General features: G+C 39.9%; 1 protein-coding gene across 2 annotated transcripts; it reads right to left on the bottom strand.

The window, feature by feature from the left end:
• Positions 1–1,775: 1,775 nt before the first annotated feature.
• On the bottom strand, positions 1,776–15,047 carry LOC115725861 (cullin-associated NEDD8-dissociated protein 1). 2 transcript variants are annotated; one of them, XM_030655505.2, is made up of 29 exons: positions 14,819–15,047; positions 14,360–14,428; positions 14,088–14,257; positions 13,358–13,568; positions 12,213–12,378; positions 11,491–11,620; positions 10,620–10,734; positions 10,306–10,463; positions 10,095–10,218; positions 9,827–9,877; positions 9,668–9,750; positions 8,524–8,608; positions 8,351–8,452; positions 8,140–8,238; positions 7,507–7,617; positions 7,353–7,436; positions 7,140–7,280; positions 6,602–6,694; positions 6,376–6,497; positions 6,112–6,274; positions 5,795–6,034; positions 4,437–4,685; positions 4,185–4,361; positions 3,800–3,946; positions 3,487–3,603; positions 3,194–3,362; positions 3,008–3,085; positions 2,790–2,928; positions 1,776–2,349 (listed from the first exon to the last, which is right to left on the bottom strand). In XM_030655505.2, exons 2-29 carry the CDS (start codon positions 14,393–14,395, stop codon positions 2,253–2,255), a joined length of 3,657 nt encoding a protein of 1,218 aa, XP_030511365.1. In that variant the 5' UTR covers positions 14,396–14,428; positions 14,819–15,047; the 3' UTR covers positions 1,776–2,252. The 2 variants fall into 2 exon arrangements, with proteins under 2 accessions (XP_030511365.1, XP_030511364.1); XM_030655504.2 differs by having other exon boundaries at positions 14,360–14,430; positions 14,866–15,047.
• Between the last annotated feature and the right edge of the window lie 307 nt (positions 15,048–15,354).

The following is a 15,354-nucleotide window of genomic DNA, read 5'->3' as shown; positions in this document are numbered from 1 at the left end:
GTTCGGTTGGTCGCCGGCCATGACAAAGGCCGCAATCGGCCTTGCCTCAACCTCGCCTCGGCCTAGCCCCGCCAAGCCAGGCTGAGCCGGATTCGACGAGGCTCGGCCTTGCTTGAGGCTAGCGGCGCCGAGGCTCACCTTGCTAGCCCGAGCGAAATATGTGCGTTTCTAAATGTCTTTGGAGGAGCCGCAAATTTTAGTCTTTCGGAACAAGGGCGGTTCCCGACAAAAAAAAAAAAAAAGGAAAACAAAAGAACAAAGGGCGATTCGTTTTTATCATTATAGATTAGACGATTAAAGGTGTCAATATGGGTCATTGACTCACTTTTTAACTCACTTTTATATACTTGGATCATATATGGGTTTACTAAATTTAAAAAATGGATCAAATATGGGTCTAAAGCTTATAAAGCCTATTCAAATATGAGTTTTAGCTCAATCCATTTTCGATCTATTTTTAACCCATGGGTTATAACTTTTCAAGCTCACGCCGCCGCCGCCACCGCCATCGCCTGCCCACCGCCGCCGCCTCCACTGCCGGCCACCACGATGAAAACAACGTTCTCTGGATCTCTGCATAGGCGATTCAGTATCGAAATCACCTCACCACTACGCCTTTTTTGTATGGAAGCTTTCGGCAACAGCGTCCCATCGTAGTCCAGTAAAATCAACCGGTTGCTTGTGTTCCGATAAGCAGAGGCGATGTGATCCACCGAGAACTTCTTGAAGTTGGGCCCTAGAGCGACGACCCTAAATACCAAGCCGAAGCCAATTCAACAACATCTCTTTCGGTAATGCTCCCGACAAGCCCTCTCAAGGTCCTGGTCGAAACTCCAAGCCCAGCACTCGACATCGTGAGAGCTTATGTACTTGTAATGCTTGTCGTGGCATAGATGCTTTTCGGAGTCGGAGATTGTGATTTCCGAGTTCATGGCATCCGCGATGGAATCTATGTCCCACGGATTCACACGGATGGCCCCACTCAGCGATGGCGAGCATCCTATGAACTCCGACACGATTATCATGCTGTTTCTCGGAGAGGAACTCTCATTGATCCCCAATCCCTTGTCCAAAGCAGGGCTGTCCCATCTGCACAGAGTGTACTCATAAGGCACAAGATTCATGCCATCCCTGATAGCATTCACCACAACACATTCAGCGATCGAATAATACGTGGACTTCTCTTGCGTTGTCACCTCTTGGGGCAGTAGCGGGTGAGCAGACTGGCCGGCGACAGGTGAGCAGGCTGGCGGGGGCGAGTGGCGGCGGGCTGGCGGGGGAGGGCAGCAGCGGGTGAGCAGGGGTGGCGGTAGAGAAGGGCAAGAGTTGTTAATATAGGTGGGTCGAGTATAAATCGGATGTGAGTCGGGTCGGGTATGGGTCATTTGAATTTCCGTTGCATGAATATGGATTAAAAAGGGTTAAATGGGCCAATATGGATTGGAATATATTCGACCCGACCCGACCCGCCCATTTGACACATCTATGGACGACAAAGTCATGCCTATATTTGACTAGAATTCATGACTAACGTTCATGCACTGGCCACCAAGACAAGAAAAGCAATTGCAGCCTCTCCCATGGCCATTCATCACTCGCCTCTGCCTGTGAACCGCCACCAGCAGCCACCAACTACAGCTGCTGCCACCTATGTTACCAATCATTATCTCATCCTCCACACACACGGTCTCAGAGAGAGAATTTGGGGTTGGGGGGGGATGGGAGGGGAAGCAGTTCCAACAATGTGGCAAAACCAAAAAGGCAAGACCCTAGCAACGGAAGAAATTTCACTATATTCAGATTACATTGTGACGTAACATGCCAACCAGTACAAGTCATTTTGTAGCCAACATAAGCTGTGCATCGGGACCAAGCTCAATGTGCAAAAAAATTTACCCATAAGGCAGTAATACAAGCTACTGCAGGCCGGAAAAGGAAAATTCTCATATATAATCACAGTCCTGATTTTGGTAGCCCAATCCAACGGTCCACTATACATTTAGAAGAAGCCAATCTCAAAGAAAGTCGAAGGGAAATGGACAAAGCTCCCAACCAGCCGGACATGTTGTGGTCCCTCAGTGTTTTGATATGTCCTTGCCTATACGCATGTCTTCAGGAGAAAGGGGCTAGGGAGATTTTCAATCCTTTCATTTGATTGCTGGAAATTCATACTTCATAGATAAAGGCAGATTGTTCTTCCTCTGGCAGGCCATCAAAACCAACACCCCAACAGCAAGGGTTTGACACATTCATCACTCATTACGAATTGATTGGTACATTTCCCACAACGCTGGGGATTTTGACATTTCGCTCATGAGATTCTTGAACTTGATACTGCAATCTCCTCCACTGCAAATCCAAAAATGAGAATGAAAACAATAAATCCAGATGAAGAAGCATGTATTTTTGGGGTAGTTTGCCTATAGTCTCAAAGAATTAAATCCACCAAGAATCGCCAACCAAAAACGCAACACATCAATCTTACAACAATCCAAACAAATTATCCTAAATGTTTATGAGCAATATGTTTAACATGGTTGTCAGGATCACAATCCGGATCACAGGTCCTACAATCAAGAAATTATTAAATGATCCGGATCGTCATCAAAGTTGCTGGCAGCTGGTGTCAAGGTCGGATTGCAGTCTGGTTGCACGATCGCAGTCCAGCTCACGATTCAACCAAGCCCACTCGCGATTCAGTGCTCATAATGGAAGTCTCTTCTCCCACAAACCATCATCATCATTTTCCGCCAGAAAATGCAATAGAACACTTAAGTAGAGAAACATACCTTATCCGATTTAAGGATGCAATTGCTCGAAGAGCACTCCGAATCATGTCCTCATTACGATCTACTTCTTGCTTGACAGCATCCTGCTTTGGCTTAAAATTGATGGTCTTCTGAAGAGGATCCACTAAGGAGTCTAACACTGAAATTGTTTCACAAGAAAATTACATCAGATTCGATTAAATTTCAGCATTTCCAAACTCAAAGTACAACACACCCACCTGCCAAGACAGCAGCAGGACACTTATCTGCAAGCTTTGAGAGGATAAGATGACAAGGCATCTTGACATCATAGTGATCTGGAAAGATGAAACAGTAACAAATCAGTGAGCAAGTACAATAAACTATGAACAGAGGAAGTAATCTGCACATGCACGTCAAGTCTTGCGCAGGGAGAGAGAGCTCACCTTCCAAACCAGATCTGAGGTATGGAACAATAAAGGATGAGGGATTGACTTGATCAAGGCAGTTGTCCAACAATGTATCCACACACTCAAAAGCTGCTTTTCGCAACTCAAGGCCATCATCGACAACATGCTTGAAAGGACCAAGATCAACTGTCCTAATCAATTCTTGCTGCAGAAATTCCAGACATACATAGGCCAAAACACACTCAGTGATCAATTAACAACTATAAAAGAAAGAAGAAGGAAAACCACAAAACCAGTTATATAAGGTTAGGCTTATTATGAGCTAGTACCTTAACAACTGTCTGATCATAGAGAAGTGGCAAAAGTTCTGGCAGTAAACCCTTGACAAGGTTAGGCTTATTATGAGCAGCTGTACTTAAGGCCAAAACAGCAGCACGTCTAACATGCTTAAAGGAATCAATACAAAAAAGAGGAGTCAGAATAAAATGGAAAAAGAAAACATTCAAAAACACTCCATAAAAGGGAAGAAAAGGTAAACCGGTAAAAACTTCATCTCAGATCACATGAAAAACCTCAGAAAATCCAGTGATTAACTTTCAAAGTACCATTCTTTGTCTAAGAGAAGAAAGAAGACAGACATACCCTGTCCCGATCCTTAATAAGCATCAGAAATGTTGAGATCTCTGGATAAATAATCTCATCTATCTTCTCTGGTCTCTCTACCATAGAATATTTTACAGCAGTGACAACAGTAGCTCTTGTAAACCCAGCTGCACTACTTGCACGCACCTACGAAAGATGAAAGAAAAAGGTCCGAATCAAATAGAAATTATTTGAAGCGCTTCTCTTTGATTTTTACCGTATTTCAGAAAAAATGAAGAACTCAATCGAATGGATATGCAAAATACAAGTTCTCCAGTCTCAGCAGGAAATGGAAAAGCCTCAACTCATTAAATGACATTAACAGGTAGTATTCCAAAAGCCTAGAATGGAGTGCCCTTCAATCTATTGATCAGTAACAACGTACCTTCAGGGCAGGGACAAGCTTTGTTGGTTCAATTAGAGCAAGTTTACCCAGACATTCGGCAACCACATTCCGAACTCCCTCCTCTTCACTTTCACAGTGGTTGAACAGCAATTTAAGTATTTTATCAACACTTGTATCATCAAACTCGTCTTTATCAACAGACTGTCTAACGATCACCTGAAATACATTGCATTATAAAAGCATAAGGAAACTGCTTTAACCACTTAAGATTTCACAAAGAAGATAACATACCTCCTTTAAAGAATGAAGAAGCAGATACTGTTTCTTCTGTTGATTGTCAATCTGATCCAAAATAAATGGTAAATACTTTGGGAGATTCCCAACAGCAATATTTCCAAGGGCATATGAAGCAGCAGATTTTATTTCTTCAAAAGGAGACTGGAAGGACTCTATAACAATACTCTCGATCTGCATGTGTGCACCCAAATCCTTCCTTCTACCAATCTCACCCAAACAGAGCAATGCAAGGTGCTGCTTAGCCTGCACAATGGCATCACCTCATCGATATAGGATGGTTGATAGGAAAATTTCTATTAAAGATATGGCACACTGCTACACTTCTGATCTCAATTGATTGGTTTTGTTCAAGTAAATCTACTGCCAAGCTGAAAGAGCACAAGCTGGAAGTATTGAGCTTTGAAAGGCTTGAGGACCACTATGTACTTTTAATTCTAGCTCAATATGTATACAATGTCAAGTAATGTCTTACCAAGTCATCTTATACAAATATGTTAAGAGAATTTTTAAGTTTGAGAGAGGTAAAAGCAATTTGATTACAAAGCTTGCAATCAATGGAATTTCTTCTCTCCCCACATGAGCGTGCACATACAGAGAGTGATAGAGAGAGAAGACAATTGTATCAGCCTTGTCTAGGTTTTGTTAACTCTTACATATTTCCATGTCTTTAGCCCCTTACCCACTGTCTTACTACAGACCAATTACTAATGCAAGCTCTTACTTCCCAATCTCCTTTCAGATTTTCATTCATCAGGGGAAGGACCACAAGTGAGGTAAAAGCAAAAATTTTAAAACGACAGCAACACAATGCGTATGTGCATAATCATAATACTAACAGAATGAGTATATGACCGTTTATCTTCTCAAATAATCACTATCTATATGATCAAAGAAAAACTACAAGATTGTGGTGGAACATTCTTCCAAGTAAACCTCAAGAAGAGGAACAATCATTGAATTGAACAAAAACTACTGTAATAAGAGTTTTTCAATTACCGAATACAAACCAGGGCGCAATTTTTCTTTCTTCACAATTACCGATTAGAGAATGCCAATAGATTTAAATTATCAGTTTAAAATCTTTGAAGTTCCCATGCCTCCGATCCTCTTTATTCCCATGAATCAAGTTAGTGTCTGATGTCATGTCCCATTTATAAACCAACCACAAGAACAAGGACAATCAAAATAGAATTGAGTCCTGGTTCAAATTTTGATAATTTCAGATGATTTTCTTCCTGAGATAAAAGAGACATTTTTTCAATGTCAAAAGACTTGTACTTCTCCAAAGTCAACTGGGTACCTCCTTACCACTACAAGCAGTAACTAGGTAGATCAGAAAAGAAATGTCTTACTGAATTGGTGCTGTTATCATCTTTAAGAATTTGTGTGAGCATTGTCACAGTAGCTGAACATTTCTGATCACCAGCAGCGAGGCAGAGAACAGCCACACATTGTGCTATAGAGTACAATGCTTGCTTTGCAATGCCACCTGACTGTGGAGATGGTTTAGCACTGGCGAGTAGAGATTCGAGTAAAGAATCAAAGCTGGTATTAGCAGAATACACCAATGCAGCAAAAAAGTTTTGCAATGCCTGCAAAATCCAATCAGAGGACAACTTAGTGACATTAAAGATCCTAGTCATGAATGCACTTCAAATTTAAAAAGTACCAGAAGGGCTTGCCCCTGCAACAGTGAGCTTTTGATTAATGTTAATGCTTGAGGAAGAACTTTGTCAGCAACAGCCATGCCAATATTCTGGCTCGACCTTTTGTCAGCCATTAAAGTGCAGCACAGTTCCAAGGCAAGAGCTGTCATATGCAAGTCTGAATCACTGAAATATAAGAGATAACAATCAGCTCCACATAGGAACTCATAACAGCTAATATAGTATAGTTTGTAGGCACAAAGAGACATAAAACTTAAGAGAGAAACCTTATCAAGGATGACAGCTCCACAATAATAGTTTCGTACGCAGAGGAACTAATTTCATCACCATAAGCAACAATCAAGGAATTCAATGTACCAAGCGTGGCCTGCCTTAAAGCTCGATTGGCCTACATAATAAACACAGAGCGACCACTTCAGATCTCATTGAACCAGCTTTTTGCTAATTTAGTCAAGAATAGAATATTAGTTAGATGGTATAAAAATGCCATACCTTCCGCAAAAATGCAGTCAGCTCTGAAATGACATGCTCCAAGACACACGATAGATCAATACAGAGAGGAGAAGCCGCTATTACAGCAAAAGCCTGCGAGGAAAACACTATATTTGGACCCCACCTCTACACGAACACGCTGAAAGCACAAAGGATGATAGGAAAGATAGGCATGTCTAAAGAGGAGACAGATACTGCATTCATCAATGTCCTGAGTCTTCTGTCCAACATTGAAACCTTTGTCCTACCAACAGATCATAATGTACTCTTTTATCCAAACAAACATGCAACCAGTTATGAGCCCATTCACAACCTTATGATACTAACAAAATCCCAAGACTTCCATCCATATCAGATACATCATAATCAAAACAATTTGATAGAGCCCATTAGATAAAGTGAAATAAGATTTGAAAAACAGAATTTGTTTTTGAAAGGGCCTCAATCAAAATGGTATCATGTATTAGTTCAATATTTGTCAATTTAAGTGGTATTCCCCAAATTAGTGGGTCACAGATTCAGCAGGATAGAGATAAACCTTCACAGCCGTAAGACGTGTGATCTCGTTTCCCATCCGATCGACCAGTACAGGAAGGCAGGCAGGTAATTGATGTCCAAGATTATCACCAAATGTCGATACAACAAGTCCCATACAAGATATGGCACACTCCTTCACTTCCTGAAGAAAGGGTAAACGTAAGAAATAGCAACAGTAGCAGAGGAGAAACTTTTCATGAGAACAGGTATAAACCTGATCTTGATCTTGATTTGTCAAGCGTGACATAATGGCATCATAGATAGGATGAACATATGGCTTGAAGTCGAAACCATGCATCTGAGTGCAAAAACTACTCAGTCAGATTGTCTCACCAAGAAATCTCAATTATAAGATGAGTGCACCCCACCTCAATATTTGGGCGGACAACACGAACAAGCTCCCCACAAACTCGTAATGCTTCTGCTGTGACTTTGTAGTATCTCTCACCAACAGCAGATAAAACAGGGGAGGAAAGAGCCTAAAACATCATAATAAAACAGAAGAAGTAAATACCACCAGCTGCAGCTGATTTCGTATAAACCCTAATCTTAAGGAAGCAGAATATCTGCTACTCTCACATACAAGTAAGACAAATACGGCAGGTAGCAAAAAGAGTTTGCATGAATTCCTTCCTAAAAAATTGTGCATCTTTTAAGCAGATAAAATCCCATCAGAGGATGCCAAAATGCACATCCAAAGTCGACAACACAACAAAACAATGCTCAAGGAGCAAGAAGTCGAAAACAGACATTAATACACGAACAGCCTTGAGAATAGTAAACGCTACATGAGCAGCTGAATGTGGTATCGTTTGAAAGTTAACATATCATACCAAAGCATACTGTCCCTCATGTCCTAAAAAGTAACTTTCATCTTATACTACAAGAGCCATCAGACTGATAAGGACAACAAAGCATACACATTCGAAAAAAAGAAAGCCCTTTCCACCGAACAATCTCATGGTAAATTTTGCAGACAACAGAAAAGGTAGGAGTTATACCTTAATGTAAGGATGGAAAACAGAAGGTGAATGTGAAGTCAACACTAATCTTGTAAAGATCAAAGCCTCAGTTTTCAAATTTGATGTAGATGACTTGTCCTGGTACATATGACAACATGACAATTAGTAGCCAGAGAAATAACCAATAAATCATATACATCATGGAGTCCAAGATCTCTAGTAAACATTAGGAAAATGACAATGTACATACACTTAGTGCCTTTTCAATTCCAGGAATAAGTGATCCAATGTGGTCAGCAAGACAATCTGGCAATACAACCACAAGTTCTTTCAAGACAGCAAAAGCACCAACCTGCAACAATTGCATATATTAAAATTCACTAGGAAGTAAAATTATCCGAAGAGTCTGAAGGACTGCACCACCTTAGTTTTGATTGATTTCTCCCGCAGCTGTCTGTTAATAGATCTGACAATTTTTGCTACTTCTTGTTTCAACAACCATCTTGGACTGCATTACACACCCAAACCATTAGCACCATAATTGATTGACAAAAAAGACAGATTTTTAATAGTTCAGAATCTCTAATAAACATAGCTATGCAAATGTTAACCAGGTATAACAAGAGAACAGTAATTCCTGAACCTTGATCACTGACCAAAAAATACAAATCTAGAAAACCTTGCACATCTAAGTATCAGAAACTCATTTTTAAGGATTCCATAGCAGAAAGCCAATAAATAACTGGGTAATGCAACAGGACTTGCTAACCAATCATCCAGAAAAGTTCCTATTGCAAATGCTCTTCCATCAGGGTAATGCATCCATTCAAGTAAAATTGTTTCTAGTTAAATATTCCAAATATATAAAGAGAGCACATGGCATCCTTTCTTCGTAACAAAGATGATAAATCAATTTTCATCACATCTAGGAGCATTGGGCATGAGAATTTAGCAGAAGAGATTGCCTCCACAACCATAAGTATGATGATCCTAAGAATGCCTGGAATTTCAAGTAGTTACATATCAACGTGATTCCAAATTTCCTACTAAGTGTGTTGAAGCATCCTACCAACCATACCGGATTTCAGATAACTAAAGTTCCATCTCCCTTTTCCTTTACATACACCAAGAATCCACATTCGATTTATCACTCTTCTTAAGAAAATCAGTAGCTACAAATATGAGCGAAAGAACAAATCTAAGACTATTCAATATCTGCAGACGCACACTTGAGAAAAATAAGAAGGCCATTAAATGTTGCCTGTATTCTTCCAATATAGAAAGAAATATTGGTGGTGGATGATGACGTGTTTTCTCCTGTTATGTTACTTGAGTGCACTAAGTAATTAACACCTAAAAGGATTATAACTCTTCCACATCATGACCTTTTGTTTTTCCAATAATCCAAATGTGATATAACCAATTTCAATCAATACCTTAAGTAACTCGAAGATGAACCTTTCATGATAAAAATAAACAGGTTAACCTCCCTCGTTAGTTTTTGAAACTTCAATCTCGTGATAATTTGAGAAAAATAAACAACAAATACAAAAGAATTATAACTTACCTCGATTCATCAACATCCATCTGCCCTTTTGTCACATTGCCAGTTTGTCTAAGTAACTCAATGAAGGAATTAAATACATCCATCTGCATTGTATAAGTATTAGAAACTGACCAGCTTATGGTTCTCACAACAGTAGCGCTTTAAGGAAACTCAACTCACTTTAACATTTTCTTCCCTTTCCTTAAACCTATCAATCAACTTAGGACAAGCCTGCACCAGAATATCATTAATTAATCATTTATTCCCTTTTGAACAAGAAATATCCACAGGAAAATGAGAATATTAGAGTCCTAAAGCAATCAGATGCAACATAGACAGCTACCTAACAAACAGGAAAGTAATAAAGCAGGACAATCAGAGTAGATTCTCATGGGGATGCACAATGTACACTTCTACATAATAAGATGCAACTCCTGTTCAAACAAACCTCTATATAAAGCTTTGAAAGCATTTCAGGGCGAGAAACAATTAATGCTGCCAAGCATTTAGCTGCAGCTCTTCTAACTTTCCAGCTAGCATCCTCATCATCTGTATACTCGTTTGCGCTATCACTGTAACAGAATGCAGTTCTCAAGTCACTATGAAGTTTCCAACTAAAAAAAATTTGCATTAGCTCCTTAATAGCTAGATTAACGTACTCATCTTCCTCTTCCTCAAAATTTTCCTCGTCAGTATCTTCCTCCATGGTATCCGTAAAATTTGGGTCATAGCTAAGATACTCCAATGTAAGACTGAGGATTTTATCACAGTATGAACAAATATCTCGGGGGCACCTCAACAGAAAGCTTTCTAGTGCCTGCGACATTAGATTAAACACAGTGCAGAAATGAGTACGAAATTCCGACAACTCCGGCCAAAAAAACTGGCAACGATCTATAGAAAGAGTGAGCTGACATCGGAGTTAAATAAAGGACAAGAAAATAGAGCAATTAACAAGAGAATACCCATCTACCTGCAGGCTGTATTCACGGAGCTCTTCATCATTCTCCGAGGCATTGGTGCAATAACTGATTAGCACTGGAACAGTTTCTCCAAGATGTGGTCCAAATCGGTAGCCAACAGCACGGCTAGATTGCACATTTTCATATATTAGTATCCACCAAAAGTGGATTGGCAGCAACACAAGAAATCAGTTCATTGGTTGCAGTTTAAGCCTAAGATATTGATGGTGCCTTTGTATCATACACAACTTTTCTAAAGCTTTCTGAAGAGTTGAGACCTGCCCTATTCTAACAATCAAATGGCGTTCACAACAGTTAAAAGGACAGGAAAATACAAAATGCCTCTTAATTCCCTGAAGTCAACAAACAAATAGGGTACAGCTAGAAATAAGTGACAATGAGAACGGCAACAATCAGGATAAGTTTCGACAAAAAACAAAGACCGATAACTAACACAACCAGATTTAACCTTCTGTGTTGTAAAAGAGAGGCACACCTTAGTGCTCTTAATCCCAGAAAAAGACACTAACCTACCAAGAAAAATACAAAGCACTAAAATGAGCATTAAAAAAGAGAGGGGAAAAGGGAGACACAAGAAATTTCAACAGGAAATAGCTTGAGCCATAGCATGATCAAATACGAGGCCAAACATAATGTGCTCATAGGAAAAGTAAGTTCAAGCATTGTCTGGAAGTAAAACACGCGAGCCACTTAGACTATCAGACTACAACTATCAAAAGTTTTCCAAAAAATAAAGTATAACTTGGCCGAAGAATATCATCTCCTAATCACCAAGGTAAGACCAACGCTACCTAAATGGCCATAATTCTTCCTCAAACTGTGCAATAAATCCATGGGAAAAGAACAGAAAATACAACAAACCTCAGAGCACCAATCATTTGAATATTTGTTCGGATCATTTCAGACTTCATGACCTTATTTCTCAGATGCTGTATGACCTCAACAGTTGCCTTCGCTAACAGATCGTCCGAGAGGCTTGAGGCAAGAGATGCTGCAGACAATGCAATTCTCACGCTTAATCCATTTCATTCTTAACCTTGGCCACTACTAAATAATACCTTCTCGAAGTGAAATAATGAACCTTAATTGAAATAAGCTGGAGAATGGCAGTGACTTTATAGAGAGCAGTGTTTCAAGATGCTTATCAACTATTTCACATCTGTAGCTGACAAACAATCATAACAGTCCCTCCTCCCGGCTCAGCTAAGCTAATTAACATGACTAACATATTGTACGTCATAAGTTACTGAGGACAAGACGTCAAACGCCAACTATAATGCCGAGATGATGTACTCTCCAAATAGAGTATAACGAGGGAAACTCCAGAGCCAATTGTTTCTTAAAGTTTGATGTACCAAATCTCCCTAAAATCTTTCCATCAGCCTCATATTTTTGTGAACCAGTCAGATGCCCCAATCAAGATTGCTCAGTTTGTCAACAACAATTGCCACAATTACATCATGTTACTGTTCGAAAAGAAGCAACTTTGGTTCACAACGTAAATGAAATGAAGTCTTTGCTGTGAAACACTAACAGCATACAAATAATAAGGGACTGAGAAGCTATTCAACACTGTGGATTACCTATGCATGAAACAGTCTTTTTCCTCACACTAGCTTGAGGAGAAATCAACTGGGATAACAGGGCGCTCAAGAGAAGTCCATGGTCATTTGCTATCAAATTACCAAATTTGTGAAGCACATCACATAAAATGTCAAGGCATTCACACTTTATCTCTGTGCTCATACCCTATTATGGTGAAAAAATCAGAGTTAGAACAATTAGTAAAACAAAATAACATTCAAAAGATTAAAGTGTGTTCGTGACTTTTTAATTGAGATAAGACGTGCCATTTCCATTTAAGTTTGTTTAGAGCATGTAAAGTTTTGAGGGACCATTGCTAGATGCTTTAAAAGCTTAAGCATCGAATGCAGTGCAATTTAATATGTAAATACCGTAACACTCTCCTCTCATTAGAAATGTAGCGTTTATCGTTTTGAATAACACGAAAAAAATATAGACATTGGGAGGCAAAGCATGCAAATGAACTTGGATCATTAGCTCTAACAGCAGTTTTGCCTTTTGGCCAGTTGGAATTACTTGAGGTTAAATCATCCTTTATTGCAGTCCATTAGTTGTTGAATAAGCGGATAATGTTGAAGTTGCCAACCACAACCGCAAAGATCCATGTCTAGAAACATTGGAAATAAGTCAAAGTGAAGTGTCTTCTCTACCTTCTATCCTTCTAGAGAAAATGCTAATCTCATTTACATATACAATTCCCACTACTGAACAGCCATAAGCAATAAAATAACTTGCCAATGTTGACCTTTCTAACACTTTAGATAAGTCAATCTCCAGGGAATCCTACCAAACATTACCTCTCATGTAACGACAACAAAAAAAGCAAAGTAAAACTTGCATGCACCATCAGTTGCAATTTTGTATACTGAAGATAAAATTGAGTAGAGATGCCACATACAAATCATCCAACACCAACATCAAAATTCAAGAATTGCCCAGTATGGAAATTCGCATTTGTTCATTTGACGTCCACTTGTGTCCTTATCGCACATGTGTGCTCATACTTCTTGTTAAGGATGCATGTTCATGTTGACAAATTTCGAAAAACTAAATTTGGATCCGTAAGATGATGCGATAAGTTATCACAAGATGTAGCATGAGAATGTGCAAGCATGGGCTTGTTTGACTACTTCTACAAACTCACCGGACCAGTTATTCCTTTTACCAATTGTGGAGTGAGAATAACAAGCACTGATTGTGCAAGAGACAATGAAGAAATCTCCGAGATAATAGTCTTCAAAGCAATGCTGGCAACATCACGATGCTGATCCTTCCCATTTAGTAACTTATCACAAAGTTTATCTGTCATATCCACAACACGCACCTCGCTAACCTTCTTGACCAAAGGAGCAAGACTGCATCAACAGATCATACTCGGTGTTAGAAAAGAGCCAGCACACACTGCAATAGGATAGACAGTACCAATATAGAGATAGATGAGAAGATTGAGAGAGGAAAGTTAACAGAGAATGCAAAGATCGATGCAAATCACAAGGTAAAATTTTCTTGTGAAATAAAAATCTTTTCGTACCTACTCAGTCAACTGAATTAGTCAACATAAAAAAGGAACCAACATATGGGAAGTTCATATCATTAGTTAATGCCTAGAGATAACTGGCACGGGCAGGGGAATATTCACATTTCTTAAATGTTATTCAGTCTCCAAATGCTTTCTCATTTTACTTCCCCCGTCTAGCCATCACCCTTATGCATAATCAACTGGCCTTTTATACGCTACTAGGCTAAATTTAACTAGATAAATACTCGCACACATAAAACCTTTGTACATTTGACATCACAAATAAAACTCTCAGCACAATACGAAACACAAATGAGTAATCATTTCGAGGACGGACTAAAGTTCGAGTGCCAACCATTTCACAGCCAATCCTGAAACATCGCCAGCTGCATCATCAAGCTGTTGGAGAACGATATTAGATAACTTTATCTCTAGATCAGCGTCGGCTTTGAAGCACTCTTTATTCAACTCGTTCAACAAATCAGATGTCGCCATGTATCTATAATCCTTGTCCTTGCCCGTCATCTACAGACATGCTTAACGTCAGAATGAAATCCTCGGCACCTTTAAGGTGTGACCAAAAACAGCATTCAAGTTGCACACAGTCATATCAGGATGTGACGATACCTTTTCCAGTATGCCGGTCATCTGTAGATTCGCCATCTTTACAGAGACCAAACTTACCAACCGCCAATCCCTGAATCAACCTGAATCAAAAAGCACGATGCACGCAAAGAATCAGGCTAGCAGGGGAAAGGAAAAAAAAAAAAATAACCGACTCATGTTATCACTATGCAAAACCAGAAACCAATTTTTTTTTTCCAATCCCAAGTCATTGTCATCCACAAAACAACAATGTATCACCACTTGGGCCCAAACCCACCAACACCCACAAGCTGGTAACACCGCACAAGCCCTAGCTCAATCCCACCTCAGCGTGTGACTACAACAGGACGGCAAACGAAACACCACGGCGACCCAAAGCGAGCACTAGCAAGGAAAACCCCAGCCCATCAATCGACGACGACATCAAGTGGAGAGAGACGATCGCACGGAAAGAAAGAGAGAGACGGGAGCACAGTTTACCGCAGAGTTCGCAAGCTGGAATGAGACGATGGATACAGTCGGGGCCCGAGTTCGCGACTCCTCGCTAGCTCGTCGCTGTGGGGTGATCTGCTGCTGGGTGTGTCTGCTCCGTTCTCGCTTCTTTACAGTCTCGCGGCTACTAATTGGACACTGCGAACCAGTGAGAGAAGAAAGTGGGACGGTGGAGGAGAAGCAGAAGCTCTGTCCGGCTTCTGTTGCACGGAAAATAAAATGAAAAAGTGAATATTAGAAAGTAAATAAAACCCTTTTTTTTTTTTTTTCGTGCTTTTTGAGTAATTGAACCGGGCCTGGACCCGGTTTTGTCTATCCGGGTTTGGGTCTATGGCCCGTCTATGAGCTAAGCCCTATCATCTATGATTGCGAAGGAAAAGTACGCTTCCACAATATTTAGAAAGCATGGCATTTTTGGAATCATTAATTTCATGTTTCGATCACATCATCTGTTTTTTTTTTTTTAATTCGACAGATCCTAGATGAACGTGGTTATTTATATTGATTCACTTGATTATCATTAT

This window comes from Rhodamnia argentea, chromosome 5 (assembly GCF_020921035.1).
Source record: "Rhodamnia argentea isolate NSW1041297 chromosome 5, ASM2092103v1, whole genome shotgun sequence".
NCBI classification, from domain to species: domain Eukaryota; kingdom Viridiplantae; phylum Streptophyta; class Magnoliopsida; order Myrtales; family Myrtaceae; genus Rhodamnia; species Rhodamnia argentea.
Note: the sequence above shows the minus strand (reverse complement) of the source record. Positions and strands in the feature narration are given on the sequence as shown.